This window comes from Pecten maximus, chromosome 9 (genome assembly GCF_902652985.1).
Source record: "Pecten maximus chromosome 9, xPecMax1.1, whole genome shotgun sequence".
Lineage (NCBI taxonomy): Eukaryota > Metazoa > Mollusca > Bivalvia > Pectinida > Pectinidae > Pecten > Pecten maximus.
The window spans coordinates 30,967,853-30,985,834 of record NC_047023.1 but is presented as its reverse complement, the minus strand read 5'-3'; the positions used below and the strand labels follow the sequence as shown (position 1 = coordinate 30,985,834).

The window sequence follows — 17,982 nt, the reverse complement described above, 5'->3', positions numbered from 1 at the left end:
CATTAAATTTTGTTGGTAAGATATTTTATATATTATATACAGGTTAGATATCTCATAAAGTGTATAAGATATCTTATGTAATATGTAATCCATCTCATATTGATTTAGTGTTGTTAATAAGATATGTTTTAAAGAAAAATATATAATAAGTGAGATATCTAAGACATCTGCTTTATGATACAGGATATATTACATCTTTCATGCGATATCTCATAAAGTATATATCTTTGATATATTTGATTGATTACTGGATCAGTATTGTTCCATGAATAAATGATAACTTGGCTTGCCATAGTTTACCTCCAAAAAGACAAAAAAAAGAGAAGATATGGACATAATATATACAAAAATGACCGTGCTGGTTGAGTAGGTGGAATTAATTATGAGATAAAACCTAGCTTGTTAAGCAAATGATATTCCGATGGCAATAAAACGTTAGCATAGTTTGAAGCAGTAGATTGTGAAATACTTGTACATATATATGTAACAAGCTGAGCACGTTCATCGTTAACAACAATAGCTTCTAGCAAAAACAGATCAAAGAACAAACATCTAATCATGATCCAGACCAAATAATATAGTGGCATGTAGGATAACGAAGGAAAAAACAGGTGGAACAGTAATTTACGGGGAATTATCGCGATGTGGTTGATCAAAAACGTGACAGACATTTTAAATACTATAGATCTAAGCATTAAACTCTAGAAACATACATTTTTCATAAACAATGGCCACTGACGTTAGCACAAAAGGCTAACAACGTTATTCCCATCTGTCCCCGAGGTAACAGTATAAGTAATTATAATTGTGAATCCTTTAGCAGAACGCAACTGCAGCCTTTTCAAAGTCTTTAACATTCGTGAAAAGGCATGACCATCACCAATAGCATTCAGGAATCCCTTCCTATTTCACAAAATGCTATCCCCATCCTAGTAAACAAAATGTTATCCCTTTCCAATTTCACAAAATGATATCTTCTTCCTATCTAACAAAAATAGTCAAATGGTAATGGAGATGTGATATAATAGTGTTTCCCTGACCGAAATTCAAACCAGTTTTGATTTTTTTTTTTTTTTAATTTTCTAGTCTTTGCTGGTATAAAATTGTAAAGTCTTGAGTATATTATCATTACACAATTAATGTTTCATTTGTGTTTATTTTGATAGGATAACCCGTGTATTTCTCTTTGCATGGGGCGGACGTATATTGTTCCGCCCCGTGGTACACTTGTTGTTAAGAGTATCACATCTGTAACATAGGATGCGATATGTTAGAGCCATATACTTATCCTCATAAATCCCCATTCTGTCATTGTGGCTTGTGTACGTCCATAGAAGCAAAAACGTATCATTGGTAACATAGCTGGCATTTCTTACAATAATTCAAGAGCCCAGTATATAACTAATGCATGGTGGCAGAAGGCTATCAACATGCCACTGACTACAACTGTCGACCTAGCTACATATTGTAGTTTGTAATACCAGTGACGCACTTCAATACCGCCGGATAAGGTTACTCGTCAAACGTTTGACGGAGTTAAACAGGGTCGCTCTCACAGCATGCAACACTTCAATATGGCGTATGCAATGTTTTCATCAAAAGAGAAATAGTTTTTTTTGTGATACGCCTTGAGCTGTAACTGCCGAAGAAAATACCCACGCCATTCTGCCGGAAAGTATTCCATGTTTTCGTGAGAAATTGCCAGAGATATGACGTGTTTGGTCGGCCTGCATTACTTGTTACTTGGATTGATCTGTTCAGTTTTTTGTCAAGTCCGGCAAGGTAGGAAAACATTTATCTTTTGCTTTCATCAACGCTGATCGGCGTGCGATATGTCTCACAGTATTGTCTGTACCATTAACATCAGGCATGCTTCACAAATGTAACAACATCAAACTATCCTGTCCGCCGTTACACTATTTTCGACTTTAAATCAATCTAAGTGCTGATCTGTTTGTTATGTTTTTATTATATATTTCCTTTGTCAAACTATATACATTTGATATAATGTAATCATACACATAGAAAGAGATGCATATCAATTGCCCTCACGTCCCCTCTATCATAATATCATAATATGATAGAGATCCAATCTTTGTTTGGGACAATGAACACTACTCAAAGGACACTACATCAAATCCTGTGACTTTCTACAAGATATATGTGTGATATCTGGCTCTATTTCCTAAAGACATGGGTAGAGTTCTGCTGTTTGACCTGTATTACACTACGGTACAAAGGTCGATACTGCCCATTGTGTACACGACGTCTCGAGAACGTCGTAGTTATGACAGGATGCTACATTTAGACTGTAGTAACGTTGTAACGGTTTGAGCACGTTTCAATGTGTTGTTGTGGCAACGCTTTATCTATATCGTATACACAGTGTCACAAAGTCATACGTATCTCATCTTGGGATATTATGATGCCAATTATGTACGAAAGTTTTTGCAATATTTTATTGGTGTCATTATTTCCATGTGTTCAGGTTAACGTTCTGGCACCTCCTCCAACAACTTCTCTCCTATTTGGTATTGCAGTCTCCCAGTGCGTAAAGTTTTCATCATTAATAGCCCTGAGCTTATGTCACGGTGCGGCGTCCGTCGTCTGTCGTCCGTGCGTTTGCTCGTCCAGTGTCAATATTTCCATTTAAATTATTTTTCTCTCAAACTAAGAGTCCCAGAGTCATGATATTTGGTTTATACTGTAAGTTCCTTAGATGAGACTCGGCAAAGTTAGCGAAAATAAACCAATGCAGCGGTTTATATTTATTTTTTAATTAATGCCAATGTGCGTATATTGCCACCTAACTGATCTCTTTTGCAATATGAATGGAACTAACAGATTTCTATTGTAACCACGTATTTTCAAGAAAAAAAAAAAATTTTTTTTTATTGCTATATAAAGAGGCTGTACCAATAAAAGAATAAGATTAAAGTTGACGTAATTTCATCAAATGATCTAGTAGTGTAGATAATATTAAGCTAATGTTAACGTTTTCATTATTGATAAATATTCCGTGTCCAATTTAGTTTTTTGTACACTAGAATTTCTTTCAGAAATAACAACTATTAACATAAGTTTACATTAAAACTTGATGACAACATCATCACCACGCCAAACAATATCGTAGCGCGCACGTTGACAAAATACGTGCTCAAAATGTTGCAAGTATGACGTGAATAAGGTCACCTAGGATGACACAATATTTATTGATAAAAAGACCTAAGATATTCATTGAAAACATATAATACATGGAAAATATTACTGTACTTTTACCACATAATATTTTATAATAAAAGCCAATGTGTGAGGATAACCGTATAAAAACCGCCCCTAAGTACTGGACGGTTAAGTCTATGGTACATACTGCATTACTTTTTTCATTGTACTTTGCTATATCTAAAGTGTTCACAAATAACGGCCGAGAACGACCATAGATTTCCCCTTTATACGTCATACAGACGTGTAACGGTGTACGCAAATGTTGTCAAATATGTGTCATACAAACGTGTAACGGCGAACACAAATGTAGTCAAACATATGCGATACACAAGTGTAACACAATAAGAACAAATACTAGTGTTTAAAAATGACCGGTATCTAGATTTAATATCCCGCAATGTAACCTGTCGAAACAGACAATGACCTGCCAACACGGTCCGCGTTATATCAACTCGACAGGACTGGACGAGGGAGGTCTTCATGTTAAAGTGTCGATAAAAAAGTAAAAGATTTGTGTGCATGTTTTTGCTGGGATTGACCTTTTAACTTTTTTAGATATGCTTGGCGCCACGATATAACACACGTGTTTCGCTGGCTCACAATGTCCAGGGTACGGGGTCATGTAAGGGCAAATTTTACACGATAGAGCCCACATGTTTCCTAAAATGTATAAAACCAGCCTTCGTTTCGGCATATCTACGTTAGTCTACAGTGTTTACTATACGACCGTCGTTCCAGCCTAAAAAGTTACGGTCGATATTGTTTAAACTTTATTAATGATACACTGATAATATACTTAATACACTTTTAAAAATCACCTGATATCAAACAGTGAATATAGATCAATACAAAAACATTAACTACACGTACACTTACTATGCTGAAACCTGCCAATAAAAGTATTATGGTTTCACTGAAGCCAGACGTTTGAACTGTTTCCCATAAAATGTATTTACTTTTCAATTATTTTGATATATCTATTTTTCAGTTTTTGTTTTTGCGTTTTGGTAAATTATTTAACATTTAGAAAATATGTTTCTGGACATACATACTGTGTTGCTCATATTCCGTCTTTACTACCGATACATAGGAACTGAACCTATTGTCCTAAAATGACAGAAACTCAACCTTTTGTCCTTAAAATGACAGAAACTAAACCTATTGTCCTTAAAATGATAGAAACTAAACCTATTGTCTTTAAAATGATAGAAACTAAACCTATTGTCCTTAAAATGACAGAAACTCAACCTTTTGTCCTTAAAATGACAGAAACTAAACCTTTTGTCCTTAAAATGATAGAAACTAAACCTATTGTCTTTAAAATGATAGAAACTAAACCTATTGTCCTAAAATGATAGAAACTAAGCCTATTGTCCTTAAAATGATAGAAACTAAACCTATTGTCTTTAAAATGATAGAAACTAAACCTATTATCCTTAAAATGATAGAAACTAAACCTATTGTCTTTAAAATGATAGAAACTAAACCTATTGTCTTTAAAATGATAGAAACTCAACCTATTGTCCTTAAAATGATAGAAACTAAACCTATTGTCTTTAAAATGATAGAAACTCAACCTATTATCCTTAAAATGATAGAAACTAAACCTATTGTCCTTAAAATGATAGAAACTAAACCTATTGTCCTTAAAATGATAGAAACTAAACCTATTGTCTTTAAAATGATAGAAACTAAGCCTATTGTCCTTAAAATGATAGAAACTAAGCCTATTGTCCTTAAAATGATAGAAACTAAACCTATTGTCCTTAAAATGATAGAAACTAAACCTATTGTCCTTAAAATGATAGAAACTAAACCTATTGTCCTTAAAATGATAGAAACTAAACCTATTGTCCTTAATTGATAGAAAATGATAGAAACTAAGCTTATTGTCCTTAACATGACAGAAACTAAACCTATTGTCCTTAAAATGATAGAAACTAAGCCTATTGTCCTTAAAATGATAGAAACTAAACCTATTGTCCTTAATTGATAGAAAATGATAGAAACTAAGCTTATTGTCCTTAACATGACAGAAACTAAACCTATTGTCCTTAAAATGATAGAAACTAAACCTATTGTCTTTAAAATGATAGAAACTAAACCTATTGTCCTTAAAATGATAGAAACTAAACCCATTGTCCTTAAAATGATAGAAAATGATAGAAACTAAGCTTATTGTCCTTAACATGACAGAAACTAAACCTATTGTCCTTAAAATGATAGAAACTAAACATAATGTCCTTAATTGATAGAAAATGACAGAAACTAAGCCTATTGTCCTTAACATGACAGAAACTAAGCCTATTGTCCTTAACATGACAGAAACTAAGCCTACTGTCCTTAAAGTGATAGAACCTAAACCTATTGTCCTTAGATTGATAGAAACTAAACATATTGTCCTTAGATTGATAGAAACTAAACCTATTGTCCTTAAAATGTCATCTGACTTGTGTAGTTCTCAGTTTTGTGAACACACTTTATGACATTCTTATCGCAATAAAACGTCTGTATTTCAAATGATATTGTAAATTATATTATGATACTTGATTTTTGACACAGATAAATCTCTGCATCAATTGTAACAGAAATTCAAATTCTGCAAATTTTAATTAGAAAATAGCATATTAAGGGACAGTAATTAAATATTTACTAAACCATCGATCTGTCAATTCGTAATGATGAAGTAATAGCCAAGAATATTACTCCATAGAACATACATGTATCAAAGACCCATTGTTTGTTGTTGTTTTTCTGTAGAATTGCAAAATTTACAGGCAATTGTTCTCATAGAAAATTCTTTAATGCCCGTTTATCTGTATGAATATTAATTACATTTCAGTCATTTTTATATTAATTTTTATGGTTTTTAAAAGCAATGAATAGGACATGATTAAAACTGAATGAATGTCCTATGCTTCGTGAAAGATAAATGGACATTTAATGTTATTAGTCCCCCACCGGAATCCGGGGGGGACTATAGGTTTGCGTTGTGTCCGTCCGTCCGTCCGTCCGTCCGTCCGTCCGTCCGTCCGTCCGTCCGTCTGTCCGTCCGTCCTTCCGCACACTATTTGTCCGGGCTCTATCTCCCATACTATAAGACACTGGAACTTCATACTTAGTGTGTGGGTTCCCTGTGGGAAGGCGGTGTGTCGCATACAAAAACCGGGTCACTGTGACCTATATTTTGACCTCTGACCTACATTAAAGAAAAAGCTTGTCCGGGCTCTATCTCCTACACTATAAAGCACTAGAACTTAATACTTAGTAGTATTGTTCTCTGTGGGAAGGCAGTGTGTCGCGTACCAAAACCGGGTCACTGTGACCTTTATTTTGCTATATTTTGACCTCTGACCTACATTAAAGTAAAAGTTTGTCCGGGCTCTATCTCCTACACTATAAAGGACTAGAACTTAATACTTGGTAGTATGGTTCCTTGTGGGAAGGCGGTGTGTCGCGTACAAAAACCGGGTCACTGTGACCTATATTTTGGCCTCTGACCTACATTAAAGAAAAAGCTTGTCCGGGCTCTATCTCCTACACTATAAAACACTAGAACTTAATACTTGGTAGTATGGTTCCCCGTGGGAAGGCGGTGTGTCGTGTACCAAAACCGGGTCACTGTGACCTATATTTTGACCTCTGACCTACATTAAAGAAAGAAAAATTTGTCCAGGTTCTATCTCCTACACTATTAAGGATTAGAACTTTATACTTGGTAGTATAGTTCCCTGTGGGAAGGCGGTGTGTCGCGTACCAAAACTGTGTCATCTACTCTGCAATTCCCATCCAAACCATATTGGAAATCAACATACCACAAATAGAAGCAGTTGGAATCATCACTGGCAATTTGCTGCTTGGATGCATATATATACCTCCTAACACATCTTATAACCATTTAAATTCAGCTATATTACAGTTATTCAAGCTATGCACAACACAAGCAAAGTTACATAAGTGTACAAACATTCTTGTTGTTGGAGATTTCAACATGGACTTCGCAAAGATGGACAGCCTTCAAAAATCTTGTAAACTTCACCAACTACTGACCAAGCCTACCCATTGCCTTGGAGGAATTCTTGACTTGGTCTTCTCATCCAAATTATTCCCAGTGACAAACAAACCTGTGTTCTTCTCAGATCACCATTTAATCAATATACAGTACTGTTGAATTCAATGTAAGCATAACAAACAACATCTTGTTATTATTATTACAATTTCATGTCTATTGCAGTAAAACCTGTCTATAAAGGATACCCAATAGAAAAACTAAAGGTGTCCTTCATAGACTTGTGTCCTTTATATAGAGATCATTTATAGAGTATACCTACAGTGTACATGTATTTAGTGAGAATGGGATGGTTCCTGTATAGAAGCGGGTCTCTGTAAACTACATCTTCACCTTTCAATACATTGAAGAAAATACATGACCTTATTGCATCTCGAGATTCACACTCATTGCTATTGGATCTCGAGATAACAACCCGGTGGGGGACTGTAATTCGTTGAATTATCTTGTTTTAATAATATTTTAATTAATCTGGAGTCTGGTAATGTAAGAAAACCTCTATAATGTTTCAGTGAAGGATGAGAATACCGGTCCAGCATTTATTCTCAACTCGGATTTGTACTTGTCGGGACGAGTGAAGAGCCAGGATGGACTGTTTGGTATTTTCCGAGCGGAAAACAGCCAGCTCGGTACTAACTTGGTCGTTTATGTCGACTTCAACATGCAGGAAGGTTAGTCTAAGTGTCGATGATATATCGGCAAGCATTACAAAATTATAATTCATCTTTGTTTTCAAAAGTTGTTTTCACCAAATATCAAAAATATAATTGTTCTTTATCATGGGGCCACGATATCTCCGTGGGTTAGAGCGTCGGCCACGTAACCCAAGGTAAGGGGGCCACGATAGCTCAGTCCGTTAGAGCGTCGGCCACGCCATCTCAGGTGAGGGGGCCACGATAGCTCAGTCCGTTAGAGCGTCGGCCACGTAACCCAAGGTGAGGGGGCCACGATAGCTCAGTCCGTTATAAAACAAATTGATGATGGTAATTACAGTAGGAATGACTTATACAATATGTAGTTACTTTTAGTGTATAAACCATTGGATTTTCTATACAGTTGTTATCCGGATGCGCTCTAGAGACAGTCGAAGCTACAAGCTAACATTTCCTGTTGAAGAGCTACGACAACGCGAGTATTTCCTGTTAACAATCCATCTAAGCAAGTTAGGAACCACATCAAACGGCATAGCACTATACATAAACTGTCAGCTTATTGGGCGAGACAACACTGAAGTCCCGCTAAGGGAAGGATTGCTGGGGGAACCTACTATTGTAAGTACACGACTCCACTCTGTGACTCTTGATACTAAATGACTCATAGTCTAAAAAGGTTAAAAGATTTCTTATTTCCAAAAATGTTCATGAAAACCTGTAGTTTCCAAATATAAAAATTAAATATTTGTATTTCTACATGGAGGTAGATTTATTTGGCGTGTTGACGCGCGACATGTGATTAACCCAATGTATATAACACTATATTTTGCTCGAAGGACACATTTACACAAAACAACAAATAGAAAATGGAAGATTGCATTTAAAGTAAGAGAAGTTACTATGTATAAATTGTATGCGTGATTTCAGTGTTTTACATTGTAGACGAAAGATGATGCCTTTAATCTGTACACGAGTCCGTCCATCGATGCTGTCTTTCACAACCAAGGTTGTGACGACATGCCCGATCGGATACTCACCGTACCCCCGCTTGTCAACACAGACAACGTTGCGAACGAGGTTCCACTACGCCCTCCACCAGTTAGCAGAAACTACGAAGATGGAGGCGACCGTCTCACTCTTGACGGGAACAGATACAACGAGGTTCCGAGGGCAGTTCCACACTCTGGTACTAGTAAGCTGTATTTCAAGTGAAAGTTTTGAAAGCTTTCTACACGAAGATTTTAATAATATCTTAAGAGTTGGGAAGAGACAAGACTTCATAAACACGAATTCTTCCTATGGGAACACAAAGATTAAAAAAAAAATATCTGTAGAGTGGGGAGGAGAACAGATTTCATAAACATGAATTCTTCCTGTGGGAACACAAAGAAAACCTACAAGATATAACACACACGCTTACAACCTACCAATTACAAATATTTTTTGGGAAAAGACTACAAACGAATCCGTTAACACCTGTATGCAATTACCAAGCCTCCTAAGTGGATTAGTGTGTCTGTGACACTGTCCCCATAATGTACTATGCACAACATGTACTAGTGGTAAATACTAAAAACATCCGAGCTATCGAACGTTACAGCGTAGAGTGACTGGTGGCGGAATACCAGAGAGAAAGTAGACTGGATTAACCGGCAAAGACGTATCCTAACAAAACAGTTAATTTGGGGGTGTAGGAGGGAGTTATTGATAAAGTCCCTGATAACACACCAGTCTGCATGCTATTTAAATTAACAACCCGTACAGGACTGGGGGAAATGTCATGATATTCCGACTGTACCTCACTGTATGTAAGAGGTGACTAATTGTACCCCCTCCACATCTGTATAAAAGCCCCTAGAAAAGGACCCGCTTTGTCCAACTGCATGTTAATAGAAGAAGGTGAGGAAAAGTGGGGCTCCTGAAAATTGGGGATTTTCTTAAATTATATCTTATGTCCCCATTACAACACTTAGGATCTCTAATCTTTCCTTTATTGCTTCACTCTATCTTTTCGTGCTTTGATTTCCTCTATAGGTGTCTCATTGATAACCTTCCTAATATGACCCTGGCTGTTGGGAAAACGTAAAACACCTAAAAACAAAACAAATATTCAGATATACTTTTTTTCTGTAGTTTTGGTACGGAGTTTGATATTTTCTGTACTTTGTGTTATTAATATACTGTTAATATTTGATATGTTGGGTTGTTTTGGTTAGAAGAGTGTACTCAGAAGTACTGTTTACTCGGAAGTATTGAGGTATTGTTTACAGTTTACCCAGAAGTATTGATGTATTGTTTACATTTTACTCAGAAGTATTGATGTATTGTTAACAGTTTACTCAGAAGTATTGATTCATTGTTTACATTTAACTCAGAAGTATTGATTCATTGTTTACATTTTACTCAGAAGTATTGATGTATTGTTTACATTTTACTCAGAAGTATTGATGTACTGTTAACAGTTTACTCAGAAGTATTGATTCATTGTTTACATTTTACTCAGAAGTATTGATGCATTGTTTACATTTTACTCAGAAGTATTGATTCATTGTTTACAGTTTACTCAGAAGTATTGATGTATTGTTTACAGTTTACTCAGAAATATTGATGTACTGTTAACATTTCACATTTAACTGTTTACATTCGGAGTGTTTTGTATGTTTTCTGTGTATGGTCGAATTCGTAAACTCTTTACATTTGCGGCATCCGTTTGTATTGGTGTGCCGTATGCGTTTCTGTACTTGATTGGGTTTTTTTGTCAACAGATTACCATCACTTCCAGAGTTTGGCAACTACCATGAGAGACTTAAGCTATACAGTCCGACAGCTTCAGAGGGAAATCCAAATGCAGGTATTGGCAACTCGGTGTAGCAATCAGTGTGGTTATTTTTTTTTATATTAATGATATGTTATGAGTATCTAAAAACTATTTTAATTGCGGCATGTACATACATATATTAAGATTTCCCTGGACCCCGAATGGTTATCAGAAGCTGCGTTGTAATTAAAGGCTGTTTACAAGATGCTTTGTTTGTACATAGACTAGGGAGACCAAGTATCTACGAGAGACCCTTCGTCAGTGTAGTATGTGTCGCGGTCCCACCATAGTGTTGCCAGAACAGGATCGACGTAAGTACCATTCCAATTACAAACCTCACATAAAAGAATAATAATAGAATTATTAAACATGCGTTTATAACTACTTTTTGAAGGATATTTCTCCATTGTGCTACTTGTAAAAATGAAAACTTTATTTATTTTACATCAATTGCGAAACATCCATGGAAGCGCACGACTAGGTGAAAGGCAAGTGTGCTACCACTGTCTCACTCGACCAATTAATGGTAGTTTTAGAAAATACAGTCAGTACAAATCGCTTATGTAGTGTCTTTCCATTGATTAAAATGATACATATTCAGACAGTGTATTTCTTTCTACTACAGACAATAAAATATGATCCAGGGGCTCTGCGTCAGTAAAATCCGTTACATTTCAGCACGTGCATTCTTACTGTGTACATTGATATTTTAATTTATTTTTTTCTTCTTCATTTAAAGTGTACATGTGATACCATAGAAAACTTATATAATCAGAGAAGACAAATAAAAATGATGCATAATTATTATCTCATCCACAGTTGCACTCTTCTTTGTTCAAAATACGATTTCTCACAGATCTCACATAACGGGTATGCTTCAAATGAAAACGTCTCTAATAGTTGGTGCAATGAAATCAATCACTGTCACGGAGCTGTTACTGGACATGCCAGGAATAGGGCAGTAATATAGCGCGAGTCTTGATTTTAAAAGGATCAAATAGAATCAGGCACAATACCTTCCAAAATGTCCGGTATACTGAGGAACTGGCACTACCTATACAAGTAAAGGGCTACTGGAGGTTTCATCTTAACATAGGTTCTTATCCGTCGGCTGTCGCATGGGAAGAGAGAAATTTGAACGGATCGCGGAGTCGAGTTCTAATTGACATGGACCCTTGCTCATGTGACGCGCTTCTGGCTTAATCAACCAGGTCGACCTCTGCCCTTGGCGGGAAATGCAACGCTATATATATCTCCCGTATCTGGATCAAGTTCCAGAATTCACACGCTAGAAGTTAGTGCTGAATGAAGACTATTGTACTACTGCTGTAGATTCCTTCAAAATTGGGGAAAAAATAAGCATACTAATGCATGCGAACTGTCTTCATTTTCAGGTAGAGAAATTCCACTTCCACCAGAACGAACATGCGCGCTCAATCCTTGTTTTCGGGGTGTACGATGCGTTGATACAGTACGTGGGTACCGGTGTGGTGCATGTCCAAGAGGGTATCTTGGTAATGGCAAACGGTGTGAACTTCCGCCTACTTGTGCTATTAAACCGTGTTTTGAAGGTGAGTAAGATAACTTTCTTTCAGTACAGTGATTAGTTTAATAACCACACTCTATGTATAGCTCACTAGTTTGAGTTAGTACACGTAGTTGTGTCCGCTATTACTCTCTAACTTGCTGTTTACATATGAAAAACAAAAAACAGAAAACAAAACAAAACAAACAGTGATTGCCAACTTGTAAAGTAAACCTGATAAAACGACGGCAAAAAAACGAACAAAGTATAGATCTGTATTGAAACCATGGAAAAAATACAAGGAAAATAAAATCACGTCATGGAATTCGGGATAATGCGAACGAAGTCCTTCAATACCGCATGTTACTATCCAGAACTAGAAAAATTGACAGGAGGGAAATTCTTACAAAATCTTGGAAAACTGTAAAATATTCTCAGTTTGAATTTTCTTATAATAATAAAATGATGATTTAAGATACCGATACATGATGGAAGAATTAGCTACGATGATGCACACTTAAAAATGGAATGCTGACGAATGTTACTCTCATTCACAATTAGACTTCATCATTCCACACACGATAATGTTATACACTACACATATGTACAACTTTAAATTGAAAATGTTTCATATACATTAATATATTTTGTGCTCTTCTACCAAGAACATGTGCGTTGAGTATTGATAATGGTAATTTCATTTGCAAAAGATGCTTCCTAAAGTGAGTCCGTAATGTTTCTGTCATTTAGATTGCGTTCATAGTGATGTGAATTGTCGATAACCGTTCACCTCAGTTGTGATAATGCGCTTTGGAGATTATTGGGGATAAGTTTATGCACGTGTCTATTTCATCTCCCAAAACTTCGTCATCATCATATTCATTGATGCGAGACTACAATAAATCGGCATCAACACGATCTATAGACAAGATTGAAATACTGAATACTGAAATAAATAATGGGCAATACACTTTGCAAATCAAGTTGTATAAATGCACATTATCTGAGCAAAGCGTTTATGTGAATGCAAAACATATTAAGGTGGGGCTCATTGAAGACACCGACGTCCACTGTATTTTCTTTTGTCCGGAGATCTACTAATTTCCGATTTCTGCGTTACTTGCTTTGTCATCATCATATACACTTTGTGTCTTCCAGACCGGCATATTGATTAAACCTTTTTTTGAAACATGTATTACCCATTAAATGTTTTTTTTATTATTATTAGACAATTTTTGCAGATGATTAATATAAATTGTATATTTTGTAGGAAACATAGTTCTCTTTGTTTATTTCAGAGTGTCAGAATATCTTAATCTTCTCCGGGAATACCCTGACTTTGTTTTAAACCGATCTCTATAGTATCTTGTCTTGGGATACTCAAACTTTGTTTTAAACCGATATCTGATCTGTCGCCATTGCATATGGTTATGGTTTTTACATTCAAAGTGTAGCATTTTATACAATAATCTATGTCACTTTGGCATCTGACGCATATTGTTACGCCCCATTGTACTTTTGTTGTAGGCGTGACATGTGAAGACACGCGTGCTGGTTACCAGTGTGGACCTTGTCCTCCTGGCATGACAGGTGATGGACGGAGGGGCAGTTGTCGAGTAATTAGGATTGGATGTGAAACAAATCCTTGCTTCCGAGGAGTGCAATGTACGGACACATCCGAGGGTTATAGATGTGCCAACTGTCCCCCAGGAATGACAGGTGACGGACGGATGGATGGTTGCCAGGTGATAAGGATAGGTTGTGAAACAAATCCTTGCTTCCGAGGAGTGCAATGTACGGACACATCCGAGGGTTATCGATGTGCCAACTGTCCCCTAGGAATGACAGGTGACGGACGGATGGATGGTTGCCAGGTGATGAGGATAGGATGCGAAACAAATCCATGTTTTACCCGTGTGGAATGTATCGACACGACCGAAGGATTCATATGTGGTCCCTGTCCCTCTGGTATGACGGGGGATGGATTAAAAGACGGCTGTGTCATCGTCAGGATTGGATGTGACTCCAGTCCCTGTTTTCCCGGGGTCAAGTGCACCGATACGGAAGAGGGATTCCGATGTGGTAATTGTCCGATTGGTTTCCAGGGCAATGGCACAGTCTGCACTAATGTAAACGAGGTAAGTTTCGCTCCGGTTAATCATCGCCACCAATGTACTTACTGATGATCAACTGACTACTGTAACGACTTCTGAGATAAGGATTCTCCAGATTATGAAAAAAAATCTACCAAGAAAATGAAATTCGAAACTCGAGGGAAACGCTAACCTTGAGAAGAGGGCCGTGTCATATCAGACAGGGATACTAGCTGCGATAACGTAGCTCTGGACGAAGGACGGATAATTTCTGACGGATGGTCGTCGTCAGAGCTACGATTCCCTTCCATTGACGGTAGTGTTGCAAAACAGTGAACCTCGAAAATGCTACAAATAGCGGATATTGTGTAACTTTGGAGTAATAGTTAGGTATAATTAAACATTTCTAATACAATTTGGCAATGTATTAGCCTACCGTCTAATCTGGAAATCTTTCATTCGCATATTCTGATATTATACTGCTCGAAGTTGTCTCCGTGGTCCGCCATGATACTTCTCGAAGAACTCTCGCGAGGATGCTGATCCTAATATGGTACCCGTGACCATACATGTATATGGATTAAGCTACTACGATAAAAATACATGATCAGAGATATTTAACCAGTGTTTTGTAACTCTTGTGAAGAAAGCGAATCTTACTTTGTGTAATTAAAGAATTTCAGAATGAATTGACCTTCCTCACCGAGGTATATAACTCCGAATCTGTTTATCTGTTGAAATCTCGCGGGAAATTGCATTACCATCAATTTATTTTGATTTCCTTATAAGGAAATTGACCTTTACGCAGGTTTGTGGATTGAATATTGATAATAGATACCAGAATCATCAATTTACATGTTTTTTTATCTGAGAAAATTATAACCACAGCTAAATACTGCCCGATGTGGATCACATCGGGGCTTGCTACACTATCGACAATGGGAGGCACTTCATACCCTGCCGGAGAGCAGTGTAGGCAGGGTATGAATATTCGTTCTAAGAGATACCGATAAGCTATATGGATATTTTGCATGAGAGGTATCAATGAACACAAATTTGCGATGGGCGATATCAGGTTATGCAGGTACAATGTATTTGGAAAATAATGAGTATATTAAATTTTGTCAGACAAATGCAAGACAAGGTTAAACAAACAGGCCATGGCTACTAGTCGAACAAAAACCCATCTAATTGCTCTTTCGCCGCACACAAAGCCTATACAACATATCATCCGCTAACATACTGCAACCAAGTATTATGCGGCAACCAACACAAATGAAACAAAAGATTCAAATATCAGTAATTTGGAATAAACAAGCTAGGTAAGTACAATGACAAAGTCATCTCATGATTATGAAAGGTAGAAACTTGAAGTACTATTTGTAACGGAGACAGGTACATATGTCCCTACACTACCCCAATAGGTACACATACTAAATTTTGATCGGCAACCGAAAACTACAAAATTATCAAAAAGCGCCTACATATTAAATTGAATGAAACTTTACTTTCCATGTAGACCGATCGTAAAACGAAAAATCACGCGACCTTGCAGTCAACGTTTGACCCTTTATAACTCAACTGGTCGAAGAGCCTTAAGAACTCCAACAATCGGTGACCCTAAGTAACTAAAATTCTATTTTAATTAATTAAGAAATAAAACAATAACAATATTTCCCGGGAACGTATGAAGTAATCAATGGGAATAGATACAAATTGTTATAAGGGCAGCCCCGATTGATTTCTTAATTCCATGGGTCATGATAGCGGTTGCATCTGATAACGCAAACACAAGAAAACACATTGAAGAAAGAAGAAGATAGGAAAGAATTCACAATGTGAAGATACATTATACTAAGTGGCAAAAAGCAGTAGTAGATTATTTAGGGTTTGGATTGTTCACTGAAATAAAAACAAAATGAGAGTTCAAGATAAAGTCGGGTTAAGTAGGTCCCTCAAAGAGAAGACAGCTTAGGAGCTGCGCCGGCTCTGTTGAAGGCAGAAAGCATGTAAATAATTCCAGATTCTGAATTAGTGAACACACGAGATATATTTCGACGGATACTGAAACAGTCATGTCATCTGTCATTGTAGTGTGAGCACCATAACCCGTGTTCTGACTTAACAGAATGTATAGATACAGTCCCTGGATTCCAATGTTCCGAATGCCCACCGGGTTATGTCGGAAATGATGTTGGAGGATTTGGTGTGGAAATGGCACAGAACCAGACACAGGTAAGTTAATATGGAACATTAATATATGACTAGTTCCTTAATGACAGGTACTGACGAATTCAGTATATGTTGTGTTATGATTTAATCATTCTGTGTAAAGAGGATCTTAAACTCGTGGCTACGTCATATAGAATTTATTAAATGAGTGTAGTGATTTGGTATACCTCCATTCTTAAGACTACATCACATAGCCACGACTGCAAGGTTTTACACGTGCTTAATTATAACTGATTGTATCACATGGTACAGTATGATATCACTTATGTTAATGTTGATAACTTTATTGACAGGTGTGTGAGGATATTGACGAATGTATGACTCTTGACGAGCTTTCCGGTGGATGTACAGAAAACTCCATATGTGTCAACACTGTGGTTAGTATAGAAATGCAGGTCTATATAAGAACCAAAACATCATTTACAAAAATAGTTCGTGAGTGGATACATAGAAAACATGTTAAGGAATCTAGGCAAGCAACTTAGTATACATATATTATCAAATTACCGGTATTGTGGATGTAAAAATGTAAAATTTGCAAAACGGCATTCTCTGTTTGTCTGTACCAGTGGAAGTAAGGTAATTGTGTGTATGCTTGAATGAAGAGTTAAACAGTGATTCACTATATTAGATTATATACCATTAATTCTTGGGATAGATATACATATAATACCGTTCAAATGTTAATGAAAAAAATCATAAATAGTTTAAACATAAAGAAGTTACATGCATATCCATTAATTAATTAAAGTATTGCAACAATTTCTTAATTTTCTTAATTTATGTTAATCCTCTTGTACATAATGAATTAGCTGTTAATCCTCTCGCATGTAATTAGCTGTTAATCCTCTCACATATCATAAGCTGCATAAAATATGGTACAATTCATATTCTGAATGTTGAATGTGAAAATTTAACATGGTATGTCGATCTGCGAAACATTAAAACTATGAATGTTGAATGTCGCATGTTGATCTGCGAAACATTCAGATTGTGAATGCTTACTTGGGTTATGTTGAATGTCGTATGTCGAGCTTTAAAAAATTAAAATTCTTATTCAATGTAGTAATTTGATCTGCTCAACATTAAAATTCTGAATATTAAATGTCGTAAGTCGTATGTTGAATGTTGAGCCAACTTCGCTTACATTGAATCTGTTCTTTAGCAAACATCAAATATTTGATTAAACTGGTAGTGATATTTCGTATGGGTTGTTTTAAAGGGTTCTTCATAAGTTTTGGGTTGGTAAGTAAGCTGAGGACCGGCTGTAATTGATGTAACTCCACGGAACATTTCAGTAACAATTCAGGATTGGTCGTGTTTCCAATTCCCTTTTCGTGAGATTAACTGATTGCTCTTTCCTGGAA

General features: G+C 36.3%; 1 protein-coding gene across 2 annotated transcripts in view; it reads left to right on the top strand.

Moving 5' to 3' along the window:
- Positions 1-1,471: 1,471 nt before the first annotated feature.
- LOC117334287 (cartilage oligomeric matrix protein-like) overlaps positions 1,472-17,982 on the top strand; it is a 37,428-nt gene continuing 20,917 nt past the window's right edge. The window contains exons 1-10 of one of the 2 annotated variants that reach the window (XM_033893811.1): positions 1,472-1,782; positions 7,807-7,965; positions 8,351-8,565; positions 8,890-9,133; positions 10,713-10,798; positions 10,989-11,076; positions 12,160-12,336; positions 13,818-14,428; positions 16,478-16,618; positions 16,909-16,992. In XM_033893811.1, the coding sequence (XP_033749702.1) occupies positions 1,710-1,782; positions 7,807-7,965; positions 8,351-8,565; positions 8,890-9,133; positions 10,713-10,798; positions 10,989-11,076; positions 12,160-12,336; positions 13,818-14,428; positions 16,478-16,618; positions 16,909-16,992 (1,878 nt within the window). In that variant the 5' untranslated portion in view covers positions 1,472-1,709. Of the gene's footprint in view, positions 1,783-7,806; positions 7,966-8,350; positions 8,566-8,889; positions 9,140-10,712; positions 10,799-10,988; positions 11,077-12,159; positions 12,337-13,817; positions 14,429-16,477; positions 16,619-16,908; positions 16,993-17,982 lie in introns of both variants that reach the window. The other variant, XM_033893810.1, reaches the window with a different exon arrangement.